General features: G+C 34.5%; 1 protein-coding gene across 1 annotated transcript in view; it reads right to left on the bottom strand.

Annotated features, from left to right (window-relative positions):
* Positions 1-17,025, bottom strand: part of PTPRQ (protein tyrosine phosphatase receptor type Q) — a 199,536-nt gene that overhangs the window by 109,300 nt on the left and 73,211 nt on the right. The window contains exon 25 of the mRNA XM_049626005.1: positions 15,029-15,298. Coding sequence (XP_049481962.1) covers positions 15,029-15,298 — 270 coding nt within the window. The remainder of the gene's footprint in view (positions 1-15,028; positions 15,299-17,025) is intronic.

Raw genomic sequence — 17,025 nt, 5'->3', positions numbered from 1 at the left:
ATATATATATATGCTTCATTTAAAAAGCAGAGATTGTCAGTCACAATACAAATGAAAGGCCCAATTATATGCTGTCCACAAGAGGCATACTTTGTTGTCACCAGGCACACGTTTAAATATGACACAAATAATTCAAAAGTAAGGATAGAAAAAGATACACAATGCAAACAATAAACTAAAAAGCATGTCTATATTAATATCAAACAAAAGACTTTTATTTTTTATTAAAAATTTCTTTATTTTTTATTTATTTTTGACATAAAGAGAGACAGAATGCGAGCGGGGGTGGAACAGAGGGAGAAGTTGGCACAGAATCCGAAGCAGGCTCCAGGCTCAGAGCTATCAGCACAAACCCCGACACTGGGTTTGAACTCATGAACCACGAGATCATGACCTGACCTGGTTGGATGCCTAACTGACAGGTGCTCCCAAACAAAAGAAGGACAAGAAGTATTCCCAAAGATAAAAGAGACAGTTGATAATGATTAAGGGTCAGTTAGGAAGTTATAGCAATCATAAATATGTATTTGTTAAGGAAAAAAAACCAAATTTTGAAGTACATGAATCAAATACTGACAGAACCGAAAGAAGAAACAGACAAATGTACAATCGTTGTGGGATATGTTAACATTCCCTTCTCAATAACTCATAGAATAATTAAACTGAAAAGTTGTAAGGATCTAGATTTGCAAAACATTAGTGTCAAACACATTCGACTAATACCTAGAACATTATAGCCAATAACTGAAGAATATACACTATTTTCAAGTGTGCATGGGAAGAATATTCAACAAGTTAAATCATATGCTGAGCCACTGAAAATTTCTCAGCCAGCTTTTAAAAATTAAGTCTTAAAGATATATTCTCTGACAATGGCATAAGTTAAAAATTGATGACATAAGAATATCTAGAAAAGTTCCAAATAATCAGAAATGAAACATATTTGTATATAACCATGGCTCAAAGAAGAAATTGCAAAGGAAATTAGAAAATATTTTACCTGAAAGAAAAAAACCAAACATTTTGATATATAATTATCCAGAGGAGATTATACTATAAATGTTTATATATGAAAAGAAGAAATGTTTAAAATCATTATGCCAAGTGAAATAAGCCAGAAACAGAAAGGTAAATACTACATAATGTCACTCACGTGTCGAATCTAAAAATATCAAACTCATAGAGGGTTTAACATCATTAATCATCACTGATATGAAAATACAACTTATAATAAGATAGAAAATGTTGACACCAACTGGAATGTCTAAATTAAAAAGACTGTTAACACCAAATTCTGGTGATATTGAGAAATAATTATAACTCTCCTATTTTGCTGTTGGGGTGTATTTAAAATAGTACAACCATTTTAGAAAACTGTCAGTTACTTACACACAAACACATATCTAGACCATGACCCAGGAATTCCACAAAAAAGATTTAAAAAATATATGTATGGCAATTTTATTCAAAATACTTAGTTTAGAAGAAGCTACATGTCCACACACACACACACACAAATAATGCAATATTCATAAGATGGGAAATTGCCCCACAGTAAAAAAGAACAATTACTGAAATTTTCACAATTATGTTGAAAGAAACAGACCAGACATTAAAGAGTACATATAGCCAGGAACAACTTAAACTAACTTTTGCTGATTGAAATCATGACAGTGGTTGCTTTGGAGAGTGGGTATCCAAGGGAATTTTCTGTGGGAGATGGAAATGTTCTATATGTTGTTGAGTGGTGTTACATAAAACACATAAAAAAACATAAAAGTATGCATTCGTAAAAACTCATTGAATTGTACACTTAGGTTCTGTATATTTCATTGCATATAAAATAATTTTCCATAAGTAAAAAACATTTAAAAAACACAAAAACATGAAAAGAAAAAAGCTTTCTCATAAAAATGCAGCAACAATATTCAAAATAAGTTATATATTTATATAGAAATTTTAAATGCTAGACAAATACTTCCTAACTAATGTTTTACAAATCTAGGTGTTAGTAGAAATGATGAGTTTTATTGTATTTTTGATATATCCATTCTAGAAAAGAAGCCTTACAGATTAGGCCAAGTATGTCAACAACTGTTTTCAACTATCTTTTGGCAATTGGTTAATCTTCATGCAAAGTTCCTAATATACTTCTGAGAATAGCATTCTATCCAGCTTTCACAGAGCATATCTTAAACAGTTAACCATTCTCTGTAAAAACATCCTAAATACAAAGTTAGTTTTAAATCTTAAGTCTAAACTTTAAAAATGTTAGACTTCTATATAACAAATATTAATGTAGTTGTATTTTAAAAATTACAAACAAGATCTTGGCTTTTAAAAAATCCTATCTAAAGTAGGCTAATTTACGGGTGCCTGAATGGTTCAGTCAGTTAAGCATCTGACTTCAGCTCAGGTCATGATCTCACAGCTTGTGGGTTTGAGCCCCACATCAGACTCTGTGCTGACAGCTCAGAGCCTGGATCCTGCTTTAGATTCTGTGTCTCCTTCTCTCTGCTCCTCCCCTGCTCACGCTTTGTGTGTATGTCTCTCTCTCAAAAATAAATTAACATTAAAAAGAATTTTAAGTAGGGTAATTAATTAGTAACAAACCAGAAAATTAGGCTACTCATTTTTAATGTATCTTTTAATTGTATAGATTTCATTATTGTGATCCTTATGGAATACTACTTATTATCTTTCTAACATTGCAAATTGTTTCCAAAGTAATAATTTTTCATAAGGTATCCAGACACAGAACTGAATGGGTGATTTATTTGAGGTTGCAGTGAATACTAGGTGGTAAAAAATTCAAATTACAATGATAACATTAATATACTAAAAAGCATTATTTCTTTTCTTGAATTTTGAAAGTGTTCAATCATCTAGTGGCTTCTATTTATGTGTGCCTTCTATTTATAAAATAGCTTCCAGACCAAAAGTTATTTTTTCATATGCCATGAAACTTGTAATTGAAATTCACTAAATTGTGGTTAACAATAATTTGCACAACCTTCTCTTTGCTCAAAGAATTTTCTTTATATCATATTGCATTATTTTAAAGTTGAGTTGTTACTAATGAAAATTTGCTGTCATTAAAAGTCCTATATTTTACATTTCAGAGTTTTTACACCATTCCTAAGTGTTTTTCCCTGAAGCTTATAATCTCACAGAAACAACGGTTAAATTCCTGAAGGTTTCAAGTAATACGGTTACTAGAGATAAAGAAAGAAGGCTGTTGCATGCACACACACATCCTTAATTTACTTAAAAAGGAAAGTAAAGGAGAATAAGAAAAAAAAATGGAGTGCAATGGGAGAGGAGGTTGATATGCAAAGGCTGTTATGAAAAGTATCAGCTACAGCTGCATAGGACAGGAATGGAAAATAGAGTAATAAGATATGCCCCAGTTCTTAAATAAGTTAATAAAAATGCTGCTTGAAGAACAGCTGTCTTTAGCTGGAGCAGGGATGAAGAAAAGAGTGGATGCCTGGAATATACTTAATGAAAGGTATTAGAGCATCAATGGGGTCAAGGAGAATTAAGCAGAGTAACTCAAATTCATTTTTTACCAATGGAATTACATTTAAAAGGACTTTTAAAATTATAATTTACAATCTGACACCTAAGACAATTTCATAATAGCCAACATTACAACTTTGGGACTTAACCAGGATAAAAAATGCAGTACGTACCTAGGAACTCTAAAGATTTCCCAGAATGGCTTCAGTATTTTACACTGTATTTTTAGTATTATAGTATTTTGGGTATTATAGGTAAGCACATGTTTGATGATAGAAATTTAGTTTTCCTGAAATTTAAATCCATATTTGGACAAAAGTATGTATACAGTTACATCATAAATATATCTGCAAAAATTAATGAGAAAATTAATATAATGGGCCTAAATTTCCCCACTCCATAAAAATTCTACTTAGCTACTGTGAAACAATGGAAGAAAACTATTCTAATTCCAATAAGTGCAAATGATTCGTTGAATTCCTAAGGTAAGGAAAGCATTATAGTATAGTAGGAGGAGTTCTGGATTAGTGGAAGTTCTGCTAAGAATTATTTACAGCTCCCTTAGTAGACACGTAACCTGTGTGCTTCATTTCCCATATCTATCAAATGAGATGACTGAATGAGATTATCTCTGAGAGCCAATGAAAATATAAAATTACATAATTCTAAATTTTAAAAGCACAAGAAATAAATTTGTTTATTATAGTCTTCCCAGTAGTCCTTAGCATTCTACTTCATATGTATTAAATAACTTCATCTTAAATAGATGAATAAAAGGGGTACCATGCATGATATTAAGTATCATGTTCAGAATTTTAAAAAAGCATCTTTTTTGCAGCATTTTTGCTACATAACTAATAGGCCATAAGGCAATTCTGCCATAGAAGATAAAATCATGAAAAATAAAAGAGGGACATTTAGTAAAAAGGATGTAATGAAACATTAAAAATGAATGACAAAATTTGAAAGACTTTATTGCAAATACTAAATATTTGAATACATTCAAAATGTATGGTGTAGATTCATGGCAATACTGCCCAAATAACTGATTTTATTTTTTGGATTATACCTAAACACTTGTCATCAAAGTTTTTCATTCATAGTGTCACACATTTTTTTTTTTTTTTGCTTATTGATTCATTTTCTTGTTCAGCATCTCATTTTTCCCCTTTTTTGCTACAATTTCTTCCTTCATTAAAAGATGTTTTAGTTTCCAAATACTGGGATGCATGTTTGTGAGCTTTGTATTGCATTGTGAAAGCCTTCCACACTGTTGTTTGTTCTTGGCATTTTGTCACATGCCCACTGATGTTCCAAAGTTCTATGGGAATGTGGATTCAAAACTCCTTGCCACTGTACGGACCATTATGGGAGCTGGCTAAGATTTATATAATATAAAAATGGAAGAACTGTATCAATAGAAAAATGAAACCAAACAGTCAACCAGCTGATGAAACCAACCAACTGTCAAACCAAACTGTCAACTGGTTATTTTTATTTTTTTCAGCAAAACTGCCTTACAGGGTAAAACACTGTGGTGAAAATGCCCACAGCAAAGATTCTTACTTAGAACCATTAAATGTATCCCCATGTATGAACTTCTGCTTTGAAGAAGGTGGAAGAGATGTTTTAATCCTACTCCTTCCACTAAATGCAATTAAAACCATGGACATTAAATATAATGCAAGCATAAGAAGACTCTGAAAGATGGAGAGAAGGCAGAGCAACTAGGGAAATCAGGACCCAAGAAACAATACAGTGGTGAGTTCTCTGGATTTTCTTTTTGCCTCATATATGCCAGAAGGCAGCAATCTGGAAATGTCAAGTAGCTCAGGCCAAAAAGCCCTAGTAAAAGCATGCTGTCTCTAGTCAAAAAACAGTGTAGCCTTGGGGCACCTGGGTGGCCCAGCTGGTTAAGTGTCTGACTTTGGCTGAGGTCATGATCTCATGGTTCGTGAGTTTGATCCCCACTTGGGCCTCTGTGCTGACATCGCAGAGCCCGGAGCCTGCTTCAAGCTCTATGTCCCCCTCTCTCTTTGCCCCTCCCCTGCTCACAATCTGTCTCTCTGTCTCTCTGTCACAGAAATGAATAAACATTAAAAATATAGTGTAACCTAGAAAGACAAACTTTTAGAGAAGAACAGCTCTACCCAAAAACCACAGAAGAAAACTGTGGTCCCATTCCCTCCCATGACAGGAAAGGTCAAATGGGTAACCTAGTCTTCTGTCCTCATTAGGCAGAAATGAGGCACCTCAACCATCTTTGATAGGGTGAGGTCGGAGAAAGCAAAATAAGGAGCTAGAACCTCTACCCTTTCCAGAAGTCACAAGTCTCCTTCACCATGTCAGTGGAGAACCATGTGGAGAGCAGTAATGAGGAACTCCTACCCTCCTGAGCTAGGGCCAAGAGGTCTCCTCAATGGAGGAGTCAGCAGAGGGTGAAGGGGGAACTTGGATTCCTACCCCCACCTGCCAGTAATGGAGAGTGCCCTTCCTTTCCCTACCAGAGTGGGTTAAAGGAAATCATTACAAATTTAATGTCCTTAATAGTTATAGGGATATTCACATTATTTATTCCACATTAGGTGAGCTGTGGTAGTTATGCTTTTTAACGAATGAGTTTGTTTCATCCAAGGTGTAAAAATGTTGTGTGTAAAGCTGTTGGTATCATTTCCTTATTACCCTTTTGATGTTGGCAGTGTCTGAAGTGGTTTCATTCCTAAATATTGGTAATTTGTGTCGTTTGTCAGGCTTATCAATTTTAACTTTTCAAAGATCCAGCTCTTTATTTCACTGATTTTCCTACTGTTTTACTTTTTTTGATTTCACTGATTTCTGCTCTTATTTTTATTATTCTCTTTCTTCTTTCAGCATGCTTTTTCATTTTCTAGGCTGTAGTGGAGGGGAAGGTGACGTTAGATTATTGATCTGAGATGTTCCTTCTTTTCCAATGTATGTATTTAATGCTACACATTTCCCTCTCTTCACTGCTTTAACTGTGTCCCACACATTTTGACATACTGTATTTTCATTTCATATCAATTTAATATATTTTAGTTTACAATATTTCTTTATTTCTCTTGAGACTTCCTTTTTGACAAATGGTAATTAGAAGTACCACTTTCTGCAACTGGTTTGATATCACATTTCAGCTCCAATTTTGCATTCTGAAAGCACTTAAACAAAACTTTAAATCTCCCCAAATAGAGATCTCCAGGTCCAGAGAGTTTCACTGGAGAACTCTACCAAATGTTTAAAGAAGAATTAGTACCAATTTCACACAATCTCTTCCAGAAATTAGAAGAGATTCATATGATGAAACTAGTGTTACTCTGATACTGAAACTACACAAGTTAGAACCACCCCCACCCAAAACCACAGACCAACATCTCTCATGAATATAGAAGCAAAAAGCCTTAACAAAATACTAACACATAGAAATCAGTAATACATAAAAAGTAATACACCATGATTAAGTGAGGTTGATTCCAAAGACCAAAGCTTGTTCAATTTAGAAAATCAGTCTATATAATCTATCATATTAACACACTAAAGAAGAAAACCACATGAACATATCAATAAAAATGACAAAATTATAGAAAATGGAGAATAAATTAGTGGTTGTTAGAGGGTTAAAATGAGGGGGAGGAGGAAGAAGGGTGGTTAAGATTTGGGCAAGGCTGCATAAAGGTAATAAAAGGGATTATTTTCATGAAAATATTCTCTATTTTGATTGCACTCACATAAATATGGTGGCTGTGATAATATACCGTAGTTTAAAAGACATTACCTTTGGGGTAAACTGCATAAATGGAACACAAGATTTCTCTAAATTACTTTCTATAACTGTATGTGAATCTACAATTATCTCAAAATAAAAAGTTTAATTAAAAAATATACTCCAAAAGACACACCTTTCTTAGATATTTTACCATATAATTGTCTAGAAATAATTTTGTAACTGTAAGTTTCTACTTATGGTTCCCAAAGTATGCATATTGAATGTCTACTATGTGCTTAGCACTCTTCTAGGACTGAAGATTGATTGATTAGTTGATTCATCCAATGTTTCATAATATATTTATTGTGTTTCACTGTATTTCAGACACATTTCTGGGCAGTTTTTAATTTATTTTTTATTTCTGAGAGACAGAGAGAGACAGAGTGTGAGCAGGGGAGGGGCAGAGAGAAAGGGAGACACAGAATACAAAAGCAGGCTCCAGGCTGTCAGCACTGAGCCCAATGCGGGGCTCAAACCCAAGAACCACCTTGAGATCATGACCTGAGCCAAAGTTGGTGGATGTTTAACTGACTGAGCCACCCAGGCGCCCCTCTGGGCATTTCTTTGTTAACTACACAAAGAAAAATTCCTAATCTCATGGAACATGCATTGTAATGAGGACAGATCCATAGACAATGCTACATACAATACAGAGAAGTAAAGCAGATAAAGAGGATGCAAAATTCTAGCAGAAAGGAGGTTCAATTATAAATAAGTCAGATCCTCTTTAAAGAGGTGGCATTTGAGGGTAAATTTCAAAAAACAAAGGAGGAGACAATACATAACTAAGGGAAGAGAATGGTGGGTTAAAAAGGACCCTATGGGCCATTAAGATGACTGTGGATCTTATTCTTTGTGACTCAGAAGGCTCTGTAACTATGTAATAAACAAATACTTCTTCTAAAAATTACTACAGTCTTTTAGGACAATGGTCAAAAAACAATCACTATTTTTAGAGTTACTTATGTTGCTTCCTATTTTAAAGTTAGCAGAGTTCTCCAGGCGCCTGGGTGCCTCAGTCAGTTAAGCATCCAACTTCAGCTCAGGTCATGATCTCACAGTCCCTGAGTTCAAGCCCCACATCAGGCTCTATGCTGACAGCTTAGGCCTGGAGCCTGCTTTGAATTCTGTGTCTCCCTCTCTCTCTGCCCCTCCCCTTCTCTCTCTCTGTCTCAAAAATAAATAAAAACATTAAAAAAATTAAAGTTAGCAGAGTTCTCATTTTTCCATGATATTATATTCAAGCCTCTGCTACAAATATGCAAAACCAAGAGCAAAGTAAGGCTAAGTTATTCAACCTCCCCGCTACACTCTTTCCAATATAGTGCCCCCTCACTCTATCAGGCTTTCACCTTAGCCTGACCTCTTATATCCCATTACTTTATTCCACCGTGTGTTTTCTCTTGGTGTATTTTGGAATTCGCATTTACTTCCCTCTCTCTATTAATCTCAGTATTTCCATGAATAGTGATTGTGCCACAGGCTGGTTAACCATGAGTACCTTAGCATACCCATAATCTTCAATTCCCCCTACCCTTCATATAGCTCAAATAAAATGAAGAATGTTCTTTGACATGTGCTATGACATTTTCTCATAGCACACCTGAAGAACAACAAAAAAAGAATATTTCAAAAACTTGGCTATTTTATTGATCTATATCAGACAATCTAAGTAAACACTGGTGTAACTGTCTATGAAATTCAAAGTTCAAGACCATATCATAATTTCCCGCTAGGTTACTGAGTCTATGCTTTTCCTATAAAGAAATTCTGAAGCTACAAATAAGCAACATCCAATTCATATTCCATTTCTTCAACATAGCTTTCAATATTGTCCTGAATTCCTATTTGATTCAATCTTCAATCCACATAATTGACTAACATATTAATATTGTTGTGTATTTAATTGCTTTATATGTATTGGGTATGTCTTTACATTAATGGTGGAGTTATTTGGATGCACACAGCAGAGATCATTGATGCTATTTGGGATTCAAACTTGGTTCTTGAACCCCAAACACGAGCCTGTGCATAGTAATAAGCATTAAATAAGTATGTATGGGTCAAATTTCCACACTACAAGTGTAAAAGATACTTCTCACCTGATGTTCACTCTTAAGAAAAGCATTATATTTAATACTTGAGTCTATGTGAGAGATATTTTGTAAAACACTTGAATTTCAATTAGAGTAGCAATGCTAATAGCTATTTCTTTCTGATCTGTGACAGGCAACTATAATGGCTTTTACGCTTTCAGCAATTACTTACTGGTAAGTAGAATGTGTCAATTCACTTGCTTAAGAACAAACAGGATCATGCAATTTTCCTACATGCTTGACTTCTCATCTCAACTGAGGAGATGGATAAGGAGAGCAAAGTCAGTGGGATGCAGACAAAGGAAAAAGGGAACTTTTGAATTAATGCATTAATTTGCAACCCTGAGGAATACTTTTACCACTCATATTCAGTCTAATAAATGCTATTTGAGAATGGTGTGCATTCCTAAAAATGATATAAATGTTTTATTTTTTCAAAAAGCTGGTAAATGGAGATCAAATTTAGTCATAATCACAGTTTGCCTGGTCTCTGCAGTGCTCAGAGAGGTCCACAAAATAGGGATTCAACTAAAATGCATAACAGATAAATTTCTTAAATAATTCTTAGAGGAACAGTGGTAAGGGCTGTGAAGAAGATGATTGAAAGTTAACATACATAAATGTAAAAAATATATATTTATATATATAATATGTTTACATATTATAATATTTATATAATATATTACACACATATTATATATTAAATATATATAAATATATGCACATTGATAGCTCGCCATATGTTTTTTTTCAAATAACCAAGAGTAGAAGAAAAATGAAAAACAGGGAAATTGAACACATTCAATAATGTTGCACCATATTAATAAATTTGCTACCTCAGTGGACTTGCAGTGGGTCGCTACCGGTGCCTGATACCTCCTGTTGGACAAAAACTAATGAAAAAATCATATTTTACTTTCCCTCAATTACGTTTTAGGCATCCAATAGATATAGCTTATTTTTCTCTTCTGATTCTAAATTAGTGAACTTGGAAGAGCTTTGAATAAATACAAACTGTAAAATTATCTTCCAGAAAAAAAGTTTTAAAAACTCAATATTAAATCACCACATTTACTAAGATTTGAAAATAATATGGATAAGTGCATGCATTTTGAGCTAATATGAGATTCTAGGAGTTCAATATTGTGCGCACATAAACTTGCAATAATATCTTTACTGGTACATATGATATATTTTGACATAAAATGTGGTTAAAAGCACCAAGTTTGGGGGCCTGCATCTACATTTGCCCTATTCCAACATGTTTGACTGTGACAATGGAACCACCTTAGAGACCAAACACTAATCTCCTCATAAATTCAATCATTATGATGCATGTTTAACTGTGCCCAGATATGACCAAGTTTACACTGAGAAAAATACCCAATAATCCCTGGAAGGAATGTTAAGGTCAGACACCAGGCAGTAAGAGAGTGAGCCAAATTTGATTTTACTTTACATCAAAAATAAGTACAGAGTCAGTGACTCAGAGCTGACTATACACCGTGACTAATCTTAGACCACTATAAATTAGAATTGTGCAACAGCTATAAAACTGTTTCCATTCTGAACAATGAATCTCCAGTTCTTACTAATGTCTCATCAACAAACAATTCATGCAGACCCAGATAAAAGCATTTACCTAACAAATATTATAGTCAGAAATATAATTACATCCTAGACCTGAAACTTAATTTTAAAAATGAAAAATTATTTAAGAAATTTTGAAGTACCAATTAATGCTTATGTTTCATATGACTGTCCTTAATTAAAAACACTTTTACATTTGCATGGGAGAAAATATCTATAATTTTGCCTGATAGAAATGTGGGAAATCATATTTTGCAATGGAATAAAAACCCTTATGGAAAATTATAAATTTCACAAGAAAAGAATTCATTTCTTTCTTCTACAAACATGTGAGTGCCTGTAATTCCCAGGGTATCTGCTAGGAACTGTGAGTAAAACAGTGATAAATAAGACAAAGTCCCCGCAAGCAAAAAGTTTACAAAGGAATAGAGCGTGTCTCCAATTTCAGCACTGTTTTCCTCACATATCTTGTTTACATACAGATTTGTTGTGAGTCTTACTTTCCAAATTCTGATTTCATAGGTCTGGAGTAGGGCCTTAGGGATATATATTCTGATGCAGGGAGTTAGAAGTCTAATGTCTGAGAAGCATTTGTCCTCAGTACTAAGGGAGTACATAGCACAATATGTATGCCTAATATCAGCCTAATTCATTGATTTAGATTCCCTTCAACTTTCACTCATGTGGTCTTTTAACCCTGAGGTAAGATCCAATTCAAATCCTTAAATAAATATTTACTTTTACAAAGACCTGTACTTTAAGTTCAGATAGCTCTATATCAAACGCATATTACTACTTTGATTACGTGTCTCAGTTCTACTAACTGAACTTCTGCTTTGTTCCTGTGATGAAGCAGTCATCTTGAATGTCCGTGGACTCAATTAATGAGTCTTCTGTCTTGTCTTCAGAGTCTTTTGAACCTCTCATTTATCTCAAAATTATTGTCCTTTTTTTTTTCCAGTTCTCTAAGACTCTGCTCCTGTCCAATAATCAAGATCATTTTACCTGATGCTAAACAACCTGATGCAGACCATCTGCCTGGATTTGAACATATTTCCTTCTGCCAGATTTTGCAGAGCAATGGTCTGCTACCCACCTACTGGGGAAATACCTATCACTCCTTTTGGACCTCTTTGACACTGCCTGTCCTGGCTGCGACATATCACCAGCAATCAGAGTTCATGGGTAACCTACTCAAGCACTTCCCATAACTTGCAGAGCATCAGATTACCTAGAGAGATGACTGAAAGTACAGGTTTGGGCATCACCTCTTTAGGCTATGAATCAGCAAGTCTGGGATGAAGTCCAGGAATCTGTGGCTTTAAAGGTTGGCATGTCATTGAAGAATTTCACACACACACACACACACACACACACACACACACACACACACAAATTGGGCTTTTAAGAATGAATACAATTCTGTGTGACATACAAAAGGAAAAGGACAATATAACTACAGGAAGTAAAGCAATTTGATGGTGAGAAAGTGTTGAGTATGTTTAAAATAGAAAATCTAATCAATTATTAGCCCATAGCAAGTAGCAAGTGCTTAATAAATGTTCTTTTAATTGAATACATGAAATCTAACGTACTGAAAAAAAACCAAAATTTGGCTAGAGGCATAGGGTAGATGAGGAAATGTAGTAGAGGGACATAAGAATGAAAACATAGACAGAAGCCAGATTCTAACTGGTGATAAATTCTGGGATGCATTTTCTAGACAAGAATAAGTAAAACATTTGGAGTATTCTGAGCCATATCCTATACCTTGTGCTTTTCATTCTTATCTCTATGTTTCAAATACCTGAATCTGCATGTCTCACTTTTACCCTCAGATACTGAACTTCAACCGCCAACACATAAATGCTCTAAACTGTGTATTAGAAACAATTCAAAGAAAGTAAGTGTGTACGAAGAAAAGACTGATGGGCAGACTGGATGAGCATGGGTGGTAAGGCTACTTTAGGATATTTTTACAGGAAGCAACAAGAGGCTGATGTAAAATGGGGCAGTCACGTTGGAGAAGAAAGAACAAATTGGAGAGCCATGGCAGAGACTGAAATTGATAAGATCTAATCATATGCAGGAAAAATGGGAGAAAGTTCACATAAAAATATGAAGCTTGGTGTCCAAAGGATTACAAAGTACAGGCATAGAAAATGGGAAGAGAAGAATTCATGTAGCATAAATTCCATTTTGCAGATATTGGGGTTGATACACCAACCAGTTCCTCGGCTAAAATTTTTGAACAATTTGCGGGGTGGGGGGGTTATGGAAAGAAAGAGAATGAAATTCAGGAGAAAGTAGATTGAACTGATGGAGTAATGTTCTAGAGGAGATATGATACTGAAACAAAAAAATAAGCAGCTACTTTCCTGAAAAGAAGGCAATGACATCCCTGAGAGAGGATATCTTGAGAGCATAAATAAAATATGAGTAAATATGAAGCAGGGCAAGTCAGTATCATTGATATTATTAAGAAAATCACATCAAATATAGATGACAGTGTGGGCAGATTATGTTCAGAATGAGAGCAGAATTCTCCTATGGAAAATCGTAGAGTGTAAACAAACAAATTGATATAGAAGATTATGGGGTAGCTAGGAGAGTTAGAGAAGGTGAAGTTATAGCTGGAAAAGGTAAACCACTTCTGTTTTGTATAGCACTATTTATCAGCCAACATCTGGTGAAAACAGTGGAATCCCCTCAGAATGGGAAAAAACCCTAGAAGATGAATCACAATGGCATGGTTTGAGATATAAGGAGCAAAAGATAGGTGTTGCTGAGAAGCATCTATTTCAGCTGAACAAGAACACTGATGTCTCACGAAGTGTTGCACTGGAAGGATGATAAGGAAAAAATGTTGATGAGGATGTGGAAACCAGGGAGAAGGTACACCATGTCTTGAAATTCTGTGGTTTACTACCTCAAGGATAGAGGAGTGGAGTAAAATTGGGTGATGCTGATTTCAAAAGGAGGAAAGAATTAGAAGATGTTTCCAAAATAATGGATCTGGATGTGCCAGAAGTAAACAATTATGCCCACAGTCCCTATAAGGGAGGACTTCCAGGGAAGTAGTACTATCAGGAAGGAATCATACTTACATTGATATGAGCAGGTACAATATTGGAAAAGGTAGAAGGAGAAAGGAAATTATACGGTAGGTCAGACCACTGTTAGGGAAGGCAAGCGTTTTCTTCTTTGTAGACTAGACTTAGTGACCAGATATTTTCATTCAAATACTATACAAGACAAGGGCTGATGTATAGGAAAAGAAATCGATGAAAGAGAGTTTGACACTGCAGCTCTGGAATTCAGGAAAGCATCTAGAGTTCCATAAAATCAATTAAATAAAAAAGAGATAAATATGAAAATATTTACATGTTCACTCCATATTTTAATTTATGATAAAGAATAATTCAGTAAGTTCATAGTTTGGATAATAAGACATAGATATGTGTGGAAACACAGTAGAGCAGATTTTCTCTCCTTTTCCCCTTTTTAGTCTCCCCATGTTGTGGAGAGGGATCAATATACTACATAACCAGTATTCAGTAACACATGTCATAAAAATGTATGTGTTACATTTTAAAATATTTCTTTCATATCTTTAGATAAATGTGCTATAAAGACAAATATATGAATTCATTCATAGGTGGAATTTAAGAAATAAAGCAGATGAACATAAGGGGAAAAAAAGAGAGAGGCAAACCATAAAACAGATTCTTCACTGTACAGAAGAAACAGGATTACTGGAGGGGAGGTGGGTAGGATGATATGTGAAATAGGTGATGGGGATTATGGACGGCATTTGTTGTGATGAACACCGGGTATTGTATATGAGTGATGAATCATTAAATTCGACTCCTGAAACTAATATGACACTGTATATTAACTAACTGGAACTTAAATAAAAACTTGGAAGAATAAAAAGATTACAAATGCTATTGACAAATGTATGACACAATCCACAAGTAGTTACTTGTTTCAGGTTGGTTTCCTCTTTCAGGTAAATTACCTGTTTCAGATTAGTTACCTGCTTCAGGTAGCGTGCTGATGTTGCATGTTTTCTCATCACCTTCACCTGCTGAAGTTGAAGCTCTTATTTTAAAGATATATGAGGTATTGGCAAGAAGTTTCGCGAAAGTATACATATCATCTTGGGGAGAGACTTTTGTAGAATTCCTTTCAACTGTTATCATATAATGTATAATTATTCCATTTGCCTTCTTGGGTGGATCCCATTTCACTACAGCTGACTGCCAGCTAGTTGCCATACATTGTACATTCTGTACGACATCTGGAACTTTAAAGATAAACAAATGCCAGAAGTTAAAATTCACACATATGTAGTAGGTAAATGATTTTATTACATGATTTCTAGATAAAATCATGTTTAATAGGAGTGCCTGAGTGGCTCAGTCGGTTAAGCGTCGACTTCAGTTCAGGTCATGATCTTGGGTCTTGTGGGTTTGAGGCCTACATCGGGCTCTGTGCTGACAGCTCAGAGCCTAGAGCCTGTTTTGGATTCTGTGTCTCCTTCTCTCTTTGCCCCCCCCCCCCACTCACACTCTGTCTCTCTCTCTCTCTTTCTCTCTCTCTCAAAAATAAATAAACATTAAAAAAATATTTTAAATCATGTTTAGTAGAGACCAAATAAAAATTTAACGTAACAACCTTGCAATGTGTGCTCAAAAAGTTCTTAACATAGGCTAAATCAAGTGTCAGTTGGCCCAGGTTCTATGCTATTATGTGAATCCTTAAAATACTGAGTCAGCCACTGAATATTCCTAGGTCCAAGTAGCAATCACATCCTCAAATACTGAGAAGCAACTAAGTGTATAGCCTCAAGCTCAGGCGGTGCCTGGAGCCTGCTTTCTTTATATCGTACTGGAAAGGAGTGGTCTTAGCAATACCTTTATATGGAATCTTTTCATGCAAAACATAGATATAGGCGCTTCCATGATGTGGCACATCTGGGCCAAACAGTACTAGGAGACATGCAACCAATGTAGGGGTTCTGTTTTTACAATTGGTAGGCTTTGGAAGAATTGTGAAGACCTGATCCCCCAATACCTTTTTAAAAATCAGTGGAGGGAACATTTAAATCAGTCCCAGTTTTTAATTCAGTCCTAGTTTTTTTGTTTTTGTTTTTCTAGAACTTCCCTGAATTTACTTGGAAGTAACCCAAGTTCTCAGAGGGTAGACCTGGTTGAAGGGCAGTTCCCCAACCCACCAAAGTGACTACAGATTGGAGAGACCAGCTACTTCCCATGGAAAGTAATTATTTAATGTCCTCAAATGATAGCATAGCTTTTCTTATTATAGGGTAGACAGGATGCTACAAGAAAAATTCGTATATAGTCAATTTGTGGATTACAAACAAGTAGTGAAACAACTTGCTGTCCTTATGCAAAACATAGTTATTTAAAGAATACTCAAGTTCAAGTTATCTTTGATTTGCTTACAGTTCTCTCTTCTGACCTAAATTTATCTTTACTAATTCTTCTTCCTCTGTAAAATAGAGGCATCAGAATGAAAGGAGAACACTTAGGGAATGGATGTGTGGCATTTAAAATTTTTGAAAAGACAATTTCTCAGCTGATCCAGGGTTCTATTAAATACTATTGTTTGCTTATTTTCAAAAACATATAATAATATTTTCATAAAATAACTTTGCTGAAGTTTAGTTTATAAACTTGGGTTTTGTGACTATTTCACTGACTCTGTGAATCTAAAAACAATTAATTAAACAGCTGATATTTAACACTAGAAGTTGAAAATTGTCTTTTATTTAACCAATCAAGGCATGTGCAATAATTTTATTTTGATAAAAATATTTATTGGTTTACTGTCTACAAGATTAACCTTAATTTTTACTAAACTGATACATATATATATAGTTAAAATAGTTTTTTTTATATGTTTAGCATTTGTATATAATACATAAATTATCAGTTATAATATATATTTCCTACAGTTATGTCCACCCTACACTAGACATCAGAAGTTGATGTTCTAATTCGGTTTCTT

This window comes from Panthera uncia, chromosome B4 (assembly GCF_023721935.1).
Source record: "Panthera uncia isolate 11264 chromosome B4, Puncia_PCG_1.0, whole genome shotgun sequence".
NCBI classification, from domain to species: domain Eukaryota; kingdom Metazoa; phylum Chordata; class Mammalia; order Carnivora; family Felidae; genus Panthera; species Panthera uncia.
The sequence above is the reverse complement of the archived record's forward strand: the minus strand, read 5'-3'. Positions and strand labels throughout refer to the sequence as shown.